At 48.7% G+C, this 18,835-nt stretch overlaps 2 protein-coding genes across 2 annotated transcripts; both read left to right on the top strand.

Annotated features, from left to right (window-relative positions):
• Positions 1–1,552: 1,552 nt before the first annotated feature.
• Positions 1,553–10,352, top strand: RAC2 (Rac family small GTPase 2). Its single transcript, XM_083860713.1, has 7 exons — positions 1,553–1,751; positions 4,553–4,624; positions 5,815–5,932; positions 7,382–7,444; positions 8,132–8,291; positions 9,165–9,299; positions 10,054–10,352. Exons 1-6 carry the CDS (start codon positions 1,717–1,719, stop codon positions 9,293–9,295), a joined length of 579 nt encoding a protein of 192 aa, XP_083716839.1. The 5' UTR covers positions 1,553–1,716; the 3' UTR covers positions 9,296–9,299; positions 10,054–10,352.
• Positions 10,353–13,167: 2,815 nt separating this feature from the next.
• SSTR3 (somatostatin receptor 3) lies at positions 13,168–18,143 on the top strand. The gene is made up of 2 exons (XM_083860703.1): positions 13,168–13,581; positions 16,495–18,143. The coding sequence occupies exon 2, from the start codon at positions 16,556–16,558 to the stop codon at positions 17,759–17,761; it is 1,206 nt and encodes a 401-aa protein (XP_083716829.1). The 5' UTR covers positions 13,168–13,581; positions 16,495–16,555; the 3' UTR covers positions 17,762–18,143.
• Positions 18,144–18,835: the final 692 nt, after the last annotated feature.

Genomic DNA, 18,835 nt, shown 5'->3' with positions numbered 1-18,835 from the left:
CAGATTTACAGTGTCTTTGACATGGGGCCCATCTGTATGTGGGTTCTCCACAACAATCCCTCTTCCCTGACCAATTAAACTGGTCTTCTTCTCCAGTCCCTTCCACACTGCCAGTCCCACAAGCCTATATGCCAGACTACCAGGACAAAAGCAAACACTGGGTTTCAGCAGGTCAGTGGTTCTTGTTCATCCCTGCCACCAGGTCCTAGAATGATTTTTGGTTTTCCACCAGTAGTATTCTGGAGAGCCTAATACCCCTGCCTTCTAATTGAGTTCATATATTCTGTGCCTGACTGTCCTTTCCAGCTCCACTCTATAAAAACCTTTGTCCCTCTCTCTTATGTCCTTCTCCGACCTGTATTCCTGTGTCCCATTCCTGCTCTCACTTGCAGAGGTGTCAGTGAGTTTCCTTCCTCCCCTTTCCCTACCACCCACAGAGGGAACGCCTTGTACAGCTGGTCACTTTGTGCTTCTGAAATAGTGGCAAGACTTGGAAACATTCCATGGTTGAATGTTTCTGGGCTGTAGCCAGTGCTGGGTGACAGCTGGGAGTGCTCTCCTCCAGAGCAGGTCAGTCGCAACAGCCTTTTGTGGCTGCAGCAGCACAAAGGTCATCAGCCTTTGGAGAAACACTTTACTCAGAGTTCCTTCCTTCAGGAACATCCCAGCTGCAAACCCATTGTTCTTGCTCTAACTGGCCTCCTGGCAAAGCCTGGAAACGCTTAATTAATTCTGTGCCACCATAGCCCATCTTCTACAAAACTCATCTCCTGCCCATTCACTCATGGATTCAGGCTGGAGCACACAGATATGCACACATACACTCTTTTCAAGGCTTAATGTTGCATGGGAGGAGAAGGAAGGAAGAGGAGGCAAACCTTCATTTCATTAGTGGAAAGAAAGGAGTAGAGCTTCCTGGGATCATTCTGCCCTTGTCTCTTCTTTCTTAGGGTGATTGCTTTCTTCTTCTTGATGCTTAGCTGTAAAAATCTTTTATTTTCTGAGGACAATGAGGACTGCCTGAGAGAGCTGGAGTTGTTCAGCTTGAAGAAGAGAAGGATGTACTAGTAGTCTGGGCAGGTGAGGAATACCTTATCCCCACAGTAGCAGAGGAATAGCCATTGGGTCACAGCTGCTTTCAAGAGGCTGCATGACTTCCTTGTTCAGCCTTCGCAGAAGTATTGTTCCTTGTGATGTTTCTCCTTTGACACTTACGGTGCTGGGAAGACCTGAAAAATCTTCATTACCCTTTGTCAATCTAGTACTCCCACTTCAGATTCCCTTCCCTGCTAACACCTTCTCCAAAGCTTGGATAAAGGAGGGAGGAGAAAATCCACCCTTCCACATTCTCACCCGCTACTAATCCGTTCAGCTCCCCTGGAAAAGCAGTTTGGTGCCCCCCACTGTTCATTGGGATGAGGTGGGAAGGGAGTGAGTGAGACATGCAGGGAGAGCAAGAAATATTAAAGCAGTCATCATCCCTACCAAGAAGTCCCGCCTGCTCCGCCTTCAGCCAACGGCCTCTGCCGCAGAGCTGCCGTTGCGGTGGAGGGGCGGAGGGACCGGAGGGTGATCGTCGACTGAAGTTCCCTCTTCCACTTCCTCCCTTCTTGCAACCTGCTATTCTGAAACTCACATTTGCCCATCCCTCCCTGCTACTGCCTGGCCTGACTTCCCTTTGCCTCGGGGACCGTCGTCCGCCACGGGTCCAGAGCCATGCAAGCCATCAAGTGTGTCGTGGTGGGAGATGGGTACGTACCCTGCGGGTTTGCTGTGGGTGCAGGGTGGGACATGCTGTGACCAGGGGCATGCATCTGCATTTCCATCTGCATCCGTGGGAATTAGAGTAGGTCTGTCCCATGCACAGAAGGTGATGGTGTTCCTGCCAGATTCAACTTGTAGGCAGGAGTTAGATTTAAAACCCATTAGAGGCAATTGGTCTCCTGCAGGTGAATGGCTCCTTAAAAGCCGTGTGCTCCCTGGGAATGACTGGGAGAGGGCATGGCACTCTGATGTCTATCAAGATCTCTATCAAGGTCTCTATGTTCAGCTTCCCTCAGCAGGTTAGCTCTGTATTGGGGTGTGGTGGAGACTGTTGGCAAGGGGCTTCTGTGGGCACACAGAGAAAAAGCTCTTTCCACTGAGAAAGGCACAAGTGTAGGCCACTTGTAAGGAGCGGGAGCTAACAAAACCTTGCCTTCACAACATGGTGGCTTCTCTGCCCATGTTCCCTGATGCCCGGAAATGGCCTGATCCAAACCATCAATGAGTTAAGCAGTCATCACTGCCTGGGGCAGGAAGGATATAGTGGACAGAACATCTTCTTGCCCTGTGGGATGAGTAAATGCAAGAGAGGGAAGGAGGAGAGTCTGTGCTTGGAATGGAATAGCTTAATTCCTTTCCACCTAGGAGCTGGCCAGACTTCTCTGGGGCAACTATAAGGTAGCAGATGAAGAGACATTTACGGCAGTGCTGCTCCCCACAGTCACTTCCTCCTTCAGACCTTGCCTGGAAACAAGATGTCTGCACATATAACCATACATGTCAGACATGTTCTCAGGGGCTGGGCAAGGAGACGGGGAGAAGGGATGAGGAAAGACAGAGCTCCAAATAAAAACTGTAACCTCTAAAAAAGGTGCCCTGAAGGCTTTAAGCTGGAGCTGGATGAACTACTCCACTGGGTGCTTATCTGTTACCCAGTTCTCTACCCTGCAGTTTGCCCCTCACACACAGCACCAACTCTGTAGCCTTCCCTCAAGGCAGCATCCCCCTCATATCATGGTTAACCCTGCCACATGTCCTGTGCTACCAATAGGTAAGGCTTTGTAAAGGCCTTACCTATTAGAAACAGTGCTGCTCTCAACCCTTAGGACCTCAATTCCTCTTAAATGTCTTCTGTCTCATCATTTTTCTTTTCTGTTCTCTACACCTCTGTATACCTCTCACCATCTTGCAACACAGCCCTCATTGCTCTGAGCTCTTGGTTCACCTCCGCTCACTTCCCTCCCAGCCAATGTTACCCTCTTGGCTCAACCCTAACAACCATAGGATCTTCTCCTATCACTCAGCTCACATGTGGTCCCATAGCTGTTCTCCCCCCATATCCCCTTCATCACACATCACTGACCTCTTAACATGCCCTGGGTTCAATCACAGGAGCTGCAGGTACCACTAACCTCACCTCTGTGTTGTAATCTTTTCCCTTTCACTGACCCTTTGCACAGCTCTCTGTTCAACCACACCAATTCAGAACCTCCCCCTCTCCCATGACTGATCCACTTGCAGGCCCCATAGATCTCCTGAGGCATTTCCATGAGAGCTTCACCTCCCTCAGTAACTCCATGATAAGAGGAAAGCAAGGCACCTGGGGAAAGAGCAGGGACTGAGAGAGGAGGATTTAAGAAAGGGGGGTGGCAGGAGGAAGAAACAAATGTCAGAGCATGCCAAAAAGCTCAGCTTCCTCCTCAGCTGCCCCACAGTCCAGCCACAGAGGCAGGTGCCTTGAGACCAGTGTGCCTGTCAAGGGCACACAAAAAGGCAGAGCTGCAGCTCTGTGGCAAGAGACTTTGCAGGTACAGCTGAGATGGTCTGACAATCCCCAGCAGCATGATTACAGCCTTTGCCCAGGAAAGACCTCTCCCTCCTCCTCAGCTGTGCTAGTTGAGGCAGGTTGCTGTCACCACCTCCATTTCCTGTATTCTGTAACTGAAACATGGCCAAGCTTTCCCAGGCCACAAAAACCTGAGAAACAATGTCCCAGCAGAAGGATTTCTTTTCAACATCTGTCTTGGCTGCTTTATTTTCTTCCAATTTTTCTGCACTTCTGTCCCTCCTCACAGGCTTCAACTTGCCCACAACACCTCCTTCCCTCACATGATAGCCTTATTGCTCCTTATCCCACCAATGCTCTCACCCAGACTGGGTTGCTACCTTGCACTCCACCCTGCTGCAGCAGGCTGTGGGGGAGGCTGAGGGGAGAGGAAGCACCAGCTTCTAGCTCAGAGACACCACCAGCAGCCTTCAGCAGCCATGGACCTTTCTGGCTCCATACAGCTCTCTGCAGGTGTTGCTGCAGCTTACTGTAGAATGGGAAAGACTGGGTTAGTCAGGAAAAGTTCCTACCAGTCCCTGGCCACAGCACTGGAAAAGCAGGCAGGAGTGCCTGTACTTGTGTGCTGAAGCTGGCATGGCCGCTTTGTCATGGCACATCAAGCCAATGCATCTGTCCTGGCTGTAAGCCGACAGCACTCTGCATGCACTGCAAAATGGGCTTCCACCTCCATCCCAGAGTGGATGTGTTTTAGCTGAGTGATCTCTGTACTAGACCATAAAAACAAGCCTTCATGCTCAAAACCAAGAAACATTTCTGGGTGACATCCTGTCTTTCTTCCTGCCAGGTTTCTAACCTGTGGTTGTGGGCTGTCTGGTCTGTGAATGTGTTTCTGCTTCCAGGGGTCTCTGGACAGGGCTAGGTTAGAGGTGTGGAAGGATTGCCCCTAACAAGACTGCCTGCACTGCCGTGAATTTCTGCTATTGTTTTCTTTCTCTTCAGGGCTGTGGGAAAAACCTGTCTCCTTATCAGCTATACCACCAATGCCTTCCCAGGAGAATACATCCCCACTGTGTGAGTAATGTATAAACAGGTCCTGTAGTGGGTGGGAGGCATGAAAAGTAGGATGTGAAGGGACACAGTAACCCCTTGTTGTGCACTCCATGGGTCACAGTCTCCATGCCAAGCAGAGGAAACTCAGGGAAGGTGTCTCTAACTTTGGATCTGTCACCTTTCACAAGAAGCAACATTATAAAAGCCTGGTATAAATGGGATGTTTGGGAGACTCCAGCCAGCTCAAGGTCTATGTGCTTCCTAAGTTTACAAGTAGCAGAGAGGATCCTGCTGGCCAAAAGAAACAAGCACTAGGCTACAACAACTGGGCCACACCAAGAGAAGGCAGCTGGATGGACATGGGACCTCACTTCCTTCTCTGTCCAAAGCTCTTGCTCTCATTGGAACAGTCATAGATTCTTCATGAAGCAGAATCATAGAATTGGTTGGAAAAGACTTCTGAGATCATTAGGTCAACCACTAGCCTAGCACTGCCAAGCCCACTACTAAATCATGTCCCTTCTAATGTGCAGATGTCATGAACACATTCAAAAGACCTTCGTGTTGGTTCCTCCCTAACACTGGTTTCCCTTTGTCTAGGAAAAAAGTAACAAAAGGACCAAGAAATAAAATATTCTAGGATGAGGGGAGGAACTTCTCTGTTGCTTTATTATCCTTTTTTTTTCTTTACTCCTAAGCAGGAGTTTACGCCTAAGCATGCAATCCTGACAGTTGTTCTAAAATATTTCAAGCTGGGTTGTCAAAGAGTAATGGGACATATTGTTCTCAGTTCCAGGAGGGCTGTTGAGGTGTGCAGCAAACTACAGAGTCATGGATTCTTCTTCACTTCTAAAAATAAAACTAGGTTTTAGAACACAGAAGAAAGATAGGAGTTTGGCTCTAGAGCAGATACAGTTGTGGGAAGGATATTGGGGGAAAAAATGGGAAAACGGTTTGTGAACCTGCATTCAAGGTATCAAAGGTGTAGCTGCAGCCAGGCACCTGTCCAGGACAACTGAATGATGAGGAGGAGGTTGATGAGTGGGAATTCTATAAGGTGAAAGTTCACAAGAAACCAGCATCACCCAGGTGAGCTGAAAAGACGAATCACCACCCTTTGCTCCTGGGTGCACCTAGTGAACCTCACCTACACTACTGGAAGGGTTCCTTCTTCTCCTGTTTGAGCCATGGCCTTTGTCTCTGAATTTCAGGTTTGATAACTATTCTGCCAACGTGATGGTTGACAGCAAGCCTGTAAATCTGGGACTGTGGGATACTGCTGGACAAGAGGATTATGACAGGCTGAGGCCGCTCTCTTACCCACAGACGGTGGGTCACACTCCATGCCCCTCCTTCCTTCCTCCCTCAGCTACATCTCCATCCCTCACTGCAAAACTCAACATGAAACAGACAGGGTTGTTACTGTCTCTCTCAGCCCTTTTCTGAGAATATCTCTGTTGATATACAACTGCCTTGAAACACAAAAGTTGAAAGGTATCTTAAGGATATTTTGGAGCCTTTATCTAAACTCCCATAACTGGTATAAGTGAGCAAGAAAACAAGACATTCAAAGACACTCTTGAACCCAGCTGACACTGACTTTGTGTGGGGCAGATGCCTTACACAGCCCTGGAAGAAACCTTCCCTTTGTAAAGTTAAGGTTGTTCATGGAATTTAAGAGCTGAGGCAGGAGCTTGTCACATTTCTGTGAACCTGACTCTTCTGACTTCTGCCTTTTAAAAGAGATACGATTTTTTGGGCAAGTGATTGATCTGCTGGTGCCTCTAGCAGAAAAAATGGGTGTCTCAGATACTGTGTTCACCAGTTTTTCACCACACTGACAGAGTGATTTCAGGGTTTAAGGATCACTTTGTCTGGAGAATGTTGTTTCAAGCAGTCTCTTGGCAAGCTCAGCAAGACCTTGCTGCATCAGGCATTAGTCTAAAGATTGCCAATGCAAATAAAACGGTTAGGAATTGATTATGAATTATTTGTTTGGGCTAGGTTCTGCCACCTAAAAATCAGAAACCTGATATAAGGTGTTTTTGCCTGCAGTCAGTGCAACAGGTCTATTTCTCAACAACATGCTTGCATCCACTCTGGGACATATCTCAAGGATAGGTAGAGGAATGTCTCTCCAAGGTTTTTGACTCTGATGGCTGTAGAAGTATGGAAATGGATAGGCTGGGTCAAGCACTGCTGCTCCAGCTAGGTGAAGCTGGATGAAGTAGATATAACCTTGATGAGCTAGTATTGTTTTGGTTTTGTTTGGTTTGCTCTGGTTTTAAAGGAAGTCTAAATTCTACCATGCCCAGGAGAATCACTTACCTGGACAGCCTGCCTCCTCTGAGTCTCCTGCATGTATAGTTTTTAGGCTGAAACTAGGTCTGTCTTAACTGTAGGCAAAATTATTTTGGCCTGAAAGCTCTCTGCTGTTCTGTGAGAAATAAGCAGGAAGCTGTCAGGCTGTTTCCCATGAGGATGAATGTGCCAACCACAAAAACCCCATCCTCAGAGTTGACCATTTGGCTCTTCTGATAATGGTGGCTATGGTTACAATGACTCAGGGGAGCAGAGAGCCTTCTCTCCACTAGAGGCAAGAAGCAGCAGTCAGGACTTTTGTGTTGTAGAGAGAGCTTTCCCAAGCACAAATCTCTGCTGCTGAAGGAGGGTGCTGCCCACACAAACTTCCCTCCCCTCCCCTCCCTTCCCCTCCCTGCTTCATCATGTCATCCTATGCTCCCATCCTAACTCTGCACCACGGTTGTATGCCTACAGGATGTCTTCCTGATCTGCTTCTCCCTTGTCAGCCCAGCATCCTATGAAAACGTCCGTGCTAAGGTGAGACCATGTCCCGGTCCACAGGGGATAAGGGGGATGACATTGGTGGTGGTCTTGCAAGAACAGTGACTATGGGTGGAAACTACCACTAGGACATCTAGGTTCAAGAGGTCATATCTCTTTTCTGTTAGTCAGAAACCTCCTTCAGATGCCTTTTCTGGTTCATTTCAAAGAGGGTGGCCAACTCTACTAATGGACAAGTATTCATCTTGCTGGGCTATTGTACTGTGAGATCACAGACATATTCTGATGGCATCTTTCAGCCAAGACTGTCAAAGCACAGAGACACAGGTCTGGTCCACAGGGTACAAGAAGCAGGTACTGACAGCTTTTAGAGGGGAAATGAGGGAAGAAGGGAGAGATTAATGAACAGAACAAGAATATGTCCTTCCTACCATTTTAAGGTTCTTGCCTGGGTGGGAGGGTCAAGGGCAGAGAGCAGCTTGGGATTTTGCATAACAAAATTTGAGCTCCCTGTCAGGGATTTTGCCTGAGGACCCAGCAACAGGAGCTGGCCTGGGCCAGGCTATAGTGCCCAACAATGGATGTGAGAAAGGCTAGGCTGTTAGCTACCTTGCTGACTTTTTTTCAGCAGTGTTTGTTTTCCTTGTTTCTCTTTGTTTTCCAATGTGCATGCTCATTCATGTGACCTCTTCTCACACCTTTGGCACTTTGCTCCATTGCTAGTGGTTCCCTGAGGTGCGGCACCACTGCCCAAGCACTCCTATCATTCTTGTGGGCACAAAGCTGGATCTGCGTGATGACAAGGACACCATTGAGAAGCTGAAGGAGAAGAAGCTATCCCCCATAACATATCCTCAGGGTCTTGCTCTGGCCAAGGAAATAGGTATGTGTTTGGGAATCATCTTGGACCTACTGAAATTGAGAGGCAGTAGAAAAGGGCTTCACCTCAGTTTATGAGGCTTTTGTAGTAGTATCTCACAGTGGTATCTCCAAGGGACACAAGTAGACACATCCAGGGTCATGGGACAAAATGCACTTCAGAAGACTCAGGAAGGAGATCTGCTTCTTAAGGAAGACTCAGCCCCTTAGCCCTCTGTTTTCTACCTCTTTCTGGCCACCATCCTCCACATACACACACAACTACACACTTTCACATTCTCCTCCCCTTTTACTTTGCTTACTTCTATCTGGGACAATATTTATTCTGTGCAAGCCACAGCTGCACTGTGGACAGAGGCCACTCCTCCATATCCGGAGGGAGACAGAAGAGAGGCTTTTAACCTCTCTCAGGAAGAGTTGCAAATGCAGTTTCCTGTCCATGCCTCTGTCTGCTGGGGCTTATATGTGCAATCCCAGGTATAGGTGTCTCACCCCACCATCCAGCTCTTCTCAAATGTGGCACACAGAAGTAGGAGAGAGGGTGAGAAATGTAGCTTGAGGGAGTTTTCAAGGAGTTTAGCAGAGAGAGTGTCTGGTCAGGATGGTCAGACACACACAAAATTGGCTACATGGGTAGCCAATAGGCAAACCTAGGTCTAGTGCAGCTGGCAAGCTTTGCCCTGAAGTCAAGAGTGTTTGAGTGAGTTAAATGTGTCCTGACAATGTGTAATGTCTTTGATCACCTGAGATGTGTTTATTCAGCTTGGGCAAGAGCTGGTGCTATGCTTTCTAGCATAAGGATCAAAAACGTGGGTATCCCCACTGCCTACCCCAGCTCCTTTCTTCCCCATTGCAACATCTGCTTTCTTCCTGACAGACTCTGTGAAATACCTCGAGTGCTCGGCATTGACACAGCGCGGCCTCAAGACGGTGTTTGATGAGGCCATCCGAGCAGTCCTCTGCCCGCAGCCCACCCGGACAAAGAAACGGGCATGCAGTCTCCTCTAAGCAAGTAAGTCTGACAGAGATCCCTGGGAGTGACACCAGTGGTGCTTTCCTGCTCCTGAACCCAGACAGTCGGGGCCATACTGTTCCTGGTGAGGCTGTTGGAATGGGTCACTTTCAAAGAGAGAGAGAGAGGGAGACAGGTGATCCTGCTTGGGAAAAGGACAAGCAGGACATGGTATGATGCACCCAGGATCAACTTCCCCCTCCTTTCTGCTTGACTGTGGGCAAGTTTGTTCCCATCTCTTGATGTGGGGCAGCCTAGGATTTTCCACATGTGCCCTCACAGAGAAGAACTGTCTGTCAGCTTCTGCCACAGAGGGAACTACATCCAGGCTGCCTTGGGGATGACCTGCTATGAGACCTATGAAGCCACAGATTTTGCCTGTAGGAAAAAAGGAGGAAAAGAAAAAGCTGTTCCTTATTCATGGCAGTTGCCAGTGGCCCTTCCTCTTAGCAAGCCCTGCTCACCTCAAGGGTTCTTTTGTGCTGTTCGTTGGCAAGTGGCAGCTTCTCCTGCAGGACTCCTTTACTCCTCATATTGTCCCTACCTGCCTCCACTTCAGTACAAGGCAGCAGAGGGAGGAGAGAGGCTTCAGGACAAGAGTCAAAGCTGGTCAGAGCCTGATGAGAGAAAAGAGTGAGAGCCTGCTAGTTTGGACCCTGTCCCTTCATACACCCACCATCACCAGGGCAGAGGGAGGGAGAGCAGGAAAATAGTTGAGCTGGTATTGTGAGGTCTGTCATGTTTTTGGCTATAGATCCCGGCCTCGTCCTGATGCCAGGCGCTGCCCAGCACACAGGAGAGTGATGGCTCCAGCAACCCGGAGCTCAGCACCCTGGGATGGTTATTGCTTTTTATTTTTGCCAGCTTGAAAGACTGCTGTGGGTCTGTAACACTGGTTTGTCTGTTCACACAATGTCCTTACTCTTGCCTCTCCTGCCCACCTGCCCCTTCCCTTCCTTCTAGGCCCTGAAGTTACAACGTAGTGAATACCAATTCAGTATTCAATACCAATACCAATTCTTATTCAAGACCTAATAAACAGACTGTACATTCTTGTCATGTCCGTGATGTGTTGCAACTCAGAAGGACACAGCTCTGAAGCTGTAAGCAATGGGACAGCTGGACTGGAGGCACCTCCCAGCTGTGCCCCTCCTTCCACAGTGATAACCCAGGCAGCACCACATGAAGCCTGGTGAGCCTCAGTTGCTGTAATTTGATGAGACCAGGCCTGATTCATCCTCCAAGTTGCTAAGCTCTCAGCTGAGCCCCCTGCATTCCTTTTGCCTTTCCTCTTCTCATTCTCCATGAGTTCAAAGGAAAAGTTGTCTCCCCTCTGTGCCATGCAGAGAATGGGATGCAGGCTTTGGGAGGGGACATCTGGATGCAGACTCCTCTCCATGGGGACAGCACCCACAGGTTGCTGGGGACATCTTTTCACCAAAACATTGCTGCATTAATCCTTCTAAACTCTGGCACTTTCACACTGCCAGACACAGGCAGAGTGAGAATAGGAAGGGGGAGGGCAGGGAAAAAAATTAAAGAGGGAGGAATGAGTCACCAGTCCAGACAAATTGCCTCCAAGACACTAAAATTAAGCTGAAGAGAGTGGTCCCAGCGGTACTATGGATCTGGCAGCTGTGAGCATCTCCTTTCCTGATGCAGGGACTTGAGAGGAAGTGTTACAGGGTTGCTGCTACTGCCACTACTTGCAGGAGAGAGGAAGGCTCAGAGTGTGATGATTGGCACTGCAAAATCCTGCAGTCCTAGGAGGGCACAGAGAAACTATGGAGCTGAGCCAGATTACTGCTCTTGGATGCCAGAACACTTCTGAGCTTCAAAGGCTGCTTCCTGCACTGAGGAGTTGCATTGGTGGTGCCAGGTACAACCAGACACAGTGAAGCTCCCGAGGTACCGTGCTGCCAGGGAAATTTCTGCAATTTCTATTCATGGTCAGATCTAAAAAAGGCAGTTAATTCAATGATGTGACACATTACAGGCAGTTGATTCAATGATGTGACACATTACCTACTGATAAAGTTCAGAGCAGCCCTGGCAGACATCCTGTGGCAGGGAGTTCCACAAATATCTGCACTGCACATGGGCTGCTGGATGGATTGCCCAGGCCTCATCCAAAGGTAATGTAAATTATGTCAATGTAAGTCCAGAAGAGTAAAAATTAAGCCTCTGGTATAGTCATAAACCTGTGAAAGGGCATTAGACACAAAGTACTTGAAAATGGGATCTAACCTCCTTTAAGCATCCTAAGCATGACTCAAAGCAGTATGTTCCCAGTGGTTTATCACTTCTCTCCAGTTTTCAAGCCTTGGCTTTTACCTTTTCAGTCTGCCCCATCCCCTGTCATGTACAGCAGTGCATACAATGTGTGTGAAACAAAATTTGTGTATCTGCCTCCCTGTGGAGGTGCACAGGCTGAGCTCTCCTCCCAACACAATTTAAGCAGTTTGCATAGCCCTCCACTGGAGCTGAGACAGAGAATGGGACACAAATCAGAGCACTGAGGAAGTGATCTGGAGACCTGGAATTTGTGATCCTATGACCATACTTATGCTAACAAGTCCTGCAAGAGTTAGCAGGACTGTGTAGAACTCTGCTGTTGCATGGCTCTGTTTCTTCTAATAAAGGAGCTTGGGGGCTTCTGCATGATGTGACAGACATGTGCCCTGCCATAGTAAAGAAAACCTCTGGGTGCTACCCATGCCATTCCTTCCCCAGTGAGGACTCCACTCTCTTCTGTGTCTCCAGATAGCATTGTGGCCAAGTTCTAGCCTAACGAGACCTGACAGCTTTGAAGTATTATCAGCTCACCTTTGAGCAGCACTGACATAAAGTTGCCCAAGTAGGTTTGGATGCCAGATTTTAAACCCTGGCTATGTTGTGCTCGAAGAGATACTGCCTTCTTTTGTTAAAGCTGAAATTTACCCTAGGGGCTCAAATGCTCACCAATAGCAGGGTCAAATATCAAGAATTGGGTGAGGAACAGTACAAGGAGTCACTGATGTTGGCTGCAGGGCAGGAAACGGGGTGAGAATGACAGGAAAGCTCTTGGTGCAGGGAATGGGATGGGAAAATCCCTCGTGGGACAACTGCTCACACAAAGATTAATTTATTTCTTAGATCTGTTTCTCCTGTGTCTGTGCCTTCCAGCAGAGATGAAATCTGGTAGGAGAGTTTGGGGCTGTTAAACTGGACCATTTTCCCAATGAAGGTGCAAAAGACAAGAGATCATGTACAGAGCCAGGGAAAGGGAAAGAGTTGTAAGAGACAGACCCCTATCTGCCCATCTCCCCTCATCTCCGTCCATCTGGAGGTGCTCACAGGGCAGAACAGAAGGGTTTGTGTGCTCAACATCTGCCCCGATTTCTGAGCACCCTGCCAGCCAGAAGGTTTTGGTGTGTTCCTGCAGCTCCGAGCAGCACCAGTCCTGCCTGCAAGACCCTTGGATCAGGGGCCCATTTCCTGGGTGCCCCTAGGAGAGCCGAGCCGAGTCGCCCCCTCCTGCACGCCACTCTCCCACCACATAGCTGTTCTCTGCATCCCTCTTTTCTTCCTCTCCCTCTTCTCTCCATTGTCTTCAGCTTCTTTTAACGCACTCCTCATTCCTTCATCCTCCCCTCTTCTGCGCTCCCCTTATCCTTCTGCCCACCTCTTTGCGCCTCCCTCTCCTGCTTTTATTCTCCATCCCGGTATCTCCCCCTGCTCATCATTGTTCTCCTGCCCTGTCGTCCACCCCCTCCTTCTCCTCCTTCTCCTGCCGGTGTTTCCGTGCGTGGCGCCCATTGGCTGCCGGCACCCGCTCCCCAGTACCGGCGCTCCGCTCCCTCTGCCCGAGCCCCGCGGATGGTGGGGGCTGCGTGGGGCAGAGACACACGGGCGTGGGGCTGAGGGGCCGCATATCCCCCCGCCGGCCCCCGGGCCCCTTCCCACGCCAGGCACGGCGGGGATGAGGGGCAAGTCCGGGAAGAAGGACTCGCGCCTCCGGTAGCGCTCGGCGGGGCTCGCTCCCTCCGGGAGCGTTTAAGAAAGGGGAAGGGAAAAGCATGACACGGATTCTCTCCGGGAACCGGAGGAAAATGTACATCCCGACGACATGTAAGTACCTGGCGGTTCTGTCCGCTCTTCCCAGATGCCTCCCGCGGGCATGAGTCCATACAGAAGTTAAGTCTGCAGTTCCAGAGAAGAAAATCTGCTGACCACCCCCTGCTGCCGACCCTCCAACTCTGCCTGTCCAGCCTGGTCCAGCCTGAGAGAGCTCAACCCCGAGGTGAGACGGGAGAGTCCTGAGCTGGAGCAGGGCCGCGGGAAACAGGGGGGACAGGAGGGGAGGGGGTCAGGAGGGGGGTGGTGCTGGTTATTTAGCGGTGTTGTCCCTCCCAGCTGCTATTCATGGTTTGTTACCAGGACTAGGCTCAGCTTTCAGCATCCACCTCCTCCTCTCATTCAGTGCAGAAGCATATATATATATATACATATATATATATATATATATATAATTATTATTTATTTATTTATTTTGCCCTAAGGAAAGAAGTTGTGCCAATTTCCCATCTCTTCCTACCTGTCTGCCTTCTTCCTGCTCTCCAGCTGCATGAACCAGGCATATTCTGGTAGTACCTCTTAGAGGATCCTAAGCCTCTTGCAACAGGTGCTGTCCACATCAGGAACAGATCCAAATAGATATGATCACACTATCAGTCTGAGGCCAGGGTTCCTAACCAACTCCTACCTATGCATGTGCTGCCAAAGCAACCAGCAGAGTGGTCCATCCAAACTAAATGGAGCACTGGTGCCCAGTATTTTTTTCTGCCAAACTAGCCAAAATGTGTGACATAGCATTTCAGCTGGTACATGGTACTTGAGAAAGTTAAAATGGCAGCAACAGACCATGCCTGCTTAAAGATCAAGTTTCTCCCCTGCAACTGACTGAGCAGAAAAATGAATTCATAGGAAATCCATGCTTTTTGTTGCACTCCTTGGCATTTTTGATAGGGCTTCTGAAGCTACCCTGAAGCTGGATTTACTCTATTGCTAAACAACCGTCTGAATAACTGTCTTTGAGGTCTGGACACCAGACACTTCTTCAAATGCTTTGCAGCTCCACCAGGAGCATATCCAGCCATATTTGGTATTTATAAGGCTCCAAATGTTTGGTCTTTTTCTTCTTTAAATTCATTTGCATGCAGGAGGAAAATCCAAGGGAATTCCTATCTATGTCTTCATCTTTTAGAAGATCTTTCTTTTATGAACATACTGTTCTCGCTTCTGCCACCTTTTGTAGGGATCTTTGTCCCTAGAGCAGCCATTGCCCTCCTCTTTTCTCCAACAACTGATTTGTGTCACTAGAACAGAACTGGAAAAAATATCAGAGGAAACATCCTTGAACTTAGAGTTTCAAATCACTTCCTATTCTGCTTCTTCATTGCAGCCACCCATGATGTGGGGGACAACCCAGTGCTGCAGGACCTCATGGGATGGGCTTCTGTCGGGACAGTGTGTCACAGCCCAAGACCCCTGAAAATTAAGAAAATCTAAACAATCACAGTCCTTTAAAGCTCAAATGCTCTAAAGCAGGAAACATTTATACAATAGCATGTCAAAATGGCCTTAAGATATAGTTGCTCAACTGTGTTTTTATGGGGCCTATCAGATGAGGTTCCTTCAGGATAAAATTTGATATATCTGTGGAGTCTGTTGGGTTTGCCTGTCTGATGTCCAAGGAATACATCCAAAGCTCAGGTCTCCCCTAGGGTTTCCAGAACTTGGAATGGCACCTACAAAACAAACAAACAAACAAGTAACAAAAGCCCAACCAAAAAAAAAAAACCACTGTAATATTAGACATTTGTGAAGAAAGTTGTGATGCTGCAGAAAATCACATCTGCGAGAAAAGTCTCTGGAATGTCTCTGACCTCCTGAAAGTAGTTAAGGTTGTGAATCCTTTCCTTTGACATCCCCAGTTTTAATTTCAATAGAAAAGGAGCTTCAGAGCCATAAGGGATTTGTTGAGATGTAAGAAGGTAAGCCTCAGGGTCACCATCCACTTCCACCAAGTCATCTTCTATTCCAAGGACCTAATTCAGGGGGATGACCCTGTCAGTCCACACTTCCAGAAGATTTTTCCAGAGCTGGAGTAATCCTGAAAGGAAGACAAATCTCCCCTGCATTAGATTTTCCAGGATGTCTCTGGTCCACCGTATATGCTGGGCTTTCTGTTTCACATATAAACCCCTGACAAAAGGCATGTCCGTCCCTTAACTGTCCCTTCTCCCCCTGCAGCTCCTCACCCAGTGTCAGCAGTGAGCTGGTGGTGAATGGAGAGTTTGTTTGCTCAAGGATGTCTCTGAGGGAGCCGAGTGCTGTTTCCATGCTAAACCCTGACATGACAAGCAATTGGGCTCCTCAGCTTAGGAAGGCTGGGACACTGCTTTGGTGTTGCAAACAGGTGGGGCAGGCAGAGCCTCTGCCATTAGCAGTGTGTTGCAGCATGCAGAAGGAGAGGCAGAGAATGGTGAGGAGAACAAGAGGAAAAGAGACAAAAGGGATCTGGACTGATACCTCTTGGTGTACCCAAAATTTTCTTTCCTTTACTCTTGAGCTGGCATAACACAAACCAACTGCCCTCCAGCTCAGGTGCTGAGCTAAGCCTCTCTGCTTGGATTGAAAGTGGTTTTCCTTCTCCTATGGGGCTAACAATAACCTGGCCAGTCCAAAAAGAGCTTCAGCAAGCAGGAGAATAAATAGAGAATACTAAAGTCAGAGTTGGAAAGGCACTTTGTCACAGGATGCCTTTCCCTCTTTTGCTTGTAAAGCACCTGCTACCCATAAATGAGGACCAGGCCCCTGGTGACCATGTCCTTAGTACTGGACCCCTTAGCAGAAAATGAAAACTTTCCCTGTCCTTATGCTAGTCTGTTGTTCTTTCCCCAGAGGATCTTTCATTAGATGAGAGGCCCACATTGACCCATCTCCCTCATTGTCCCTCCATGTCCACTGTGCCTTGCAGGACTAGATGGATTTGATATTGTCCTAGATTTTCCAGCATCTGCTAGCATTCACAAACTCCCCTTGATTTCCCATGCCTCCCCATACCTAACACACAGTTAATGTGGTGATTTTACCTGTGGCTTGTTCAGCTGTCATGTCCCCAGTATCAATGTTTTTTTTCTCCTCCCTTCAGCTCCAGATTGCTAGCTGATCCTGCAAGGACACTGCCCCCTGCCCTCTTCCCTGCCTCTGCTATGGACACTTCTGCTTTTAGCCTCCCCACACCAGCAGTGTTGGAGGAGGGGAATGCCTCCAGTAGCTGGGCAGGCTTCACTACCCCCAACAGCTCCTCCACCGTCAGCCCTGGTGTAGTTGTCAGCGGTGTCCTCATCCCCGTAGTCTACCTCATTGTCTGTGTGGTGGGGTTGGCTGGGAATTCCCTGGTCATTTATGTGGTCCTGCGGCACTCCGTGAGCGAGTCGGTGACCAACGTGTACATCTTGAACCTGGCCCTGGCTGATGAGCTCTTCATGCTGGGCCTGCCCTTCCTGGCTGCGCAAAATGCCCTGTCCTACTGGCCTTTTGGTTCTTTCATGTGCCGCCTAGTGATGGCCGTGGATGCCATCAACCAGTTCACCAGCATCTTCTGCCTGACAGTGATGAGCGTTGACCGCTACCTGGCTGTGGTCCACCCAGGGAAGTCCTCCAAATGGAGAACAGCACGGGTGGCCAAGGCCGTGAGTGTAACCGTGTGGGTGCTGTCTTCCATAGTGGTGCTGCCTGTGGTTGTCTTCTCAGACGTCCCTTTAGGGATGAGTACGTGCCACATCCAGTGGCCAGAGCCTGCCTCAGTGTGGAGAGCTGGCTTCATCATCTACACTGCTACCCTGGGATTCTTTGGACCACTGCTGGTGATTTGTCTCTGCTATCTCCTGATTGTTGTGAAGGTTCGCTCCTCTGGCAGGCGGGTGAGGGCTCTGTCCTCCAAGCACAAGCTGTCAGAGCGTAGAGTGACCCGCATGGTGGTGACTGTGGTGGCTGTCTTCGTTCTTTGTTGGCTTCCCTTCTATGTCCTCAACATAATCAATATTGTCTGCCCACTGCCAGAGGAGCCATCCCTCTTTGGAGTCTACTTCCTTGTGGTGGTGCTGCCGTATGCCAACAGCTGCGCCAATCCCATCATCTATGGCTTCCTCTCCTACCGCTTCAAGCAGGGTTTCCGCAGGGCCATCTTCAGGCCGTCCCGCCGAGTCCAGAGCCAGGAGGTGCCAGCATGCCCCCCAGAGAAGATTGATGACGAAAGGGAAGAGGGTGAGATCAGCAAGATCACCCAGAATGGAAATGACAGGCAGGATCGCCCTCTAAGCAGTAGAGAAGGAAAAAGCAATGAGCAAAAACCACTCCCTGAGGAGCCTGCGGGATGCGAAAAGAGGAACAAGTTGCACATCAGTTATTTATGATGAAAGGGATGGTGCAGGGGAAAGATACATTGGGACACAAAATCCCCTTCACATTCTCTGCTTTCAAAGGCAATGGGAGACATCGATACAAGGGAATAATGAGTCCAAGAATATGCTTAAAGATGTATAGGGCTCCATGATCTTGTTGAAAAAGCAAGGCATTGTTCTTGGCTTTGGAACAGACACCTGAGGTTTGTGTGGTACCAGTATTACCAGAAATCGGTAAAAATAAAACCTCCTTAACACTAATTTAGTGTTAAGAAGCAGGCATTCATTATTTGGCTGGAGGCACCAAGGGATATCTCCTTCTCCTGATAATTCTTCAAAATATTATGCATGGCTGAGTACAGAAAAAGCTCCCATATATACTATATTTTACATACATGCTAATTGATTTTCCCAGAATAAACATACATATGATATTAGTTTCCCCAAAATTATTAATGTATTTTCCCTCTCATTTACGCATGTGTTCTTCTGTCCTGGGAGTTTCTTGGTGGCCCCTTGTGGTTGGTAACCTCAAAGTCATACCTGACTGCCTGGTGAACTGGTAAAAGTCAGCACAACTGAGCTGGTTGCTTTCGAGTTCTTCTTCCTACAGAATAAACATTGTGCGGTTCCATAGGCCAGTGGCTTTTGAAGAATAAGCATTGTATTCGCCACCAGGAGCAAACAATTTTTCATCTGATAACAGCAGGTAAAGAGCAGACTGCATTTAGGGAGAGCTGAAGAGATGACAGGCACTGAGAGTACAGAGAGAGCAAGGTCAGCCCTAGAGAGATGATCTACCCTTAGATGACCCAGCTTTGGAGGGCATAGGCTGCCATCTCATGGTGGCACCTCAAGGAAGTCTCCAGATGGCATATACCACATGTAGGCAACCCAGTGCTTTGACTATCTTCCTTATAAACATGAGAAGTGGTTTACCTTAAAAGATGAGCAGTAAGGAGAAATATCTGCAGCAAAGACATACCAGCCAGTTGCATGCATGGCTGGCCTCTCTCTAGGTCTTCAAAAGTCTTGAGGATAGATTTCCTGCCCATGCTGGTCATCGCTAGAGACCACTGACTGCTC

This window comes from Zosterops lateralis (assembly GCF_965231275.1).
Source record: "Zosterops lateralis genome assembly, chromosome: 4".
Lineage (NCBI taxonomy): Eukaryota > Metazoa > Chordata > Aves > Passeriformes > Zosteropidae > Zosterops > Zosterops lateralis.
Note: the sequence above shows the minus strand (reverse complement) of the source record. Positions and strands in the feature narration are given on the sequence as shown.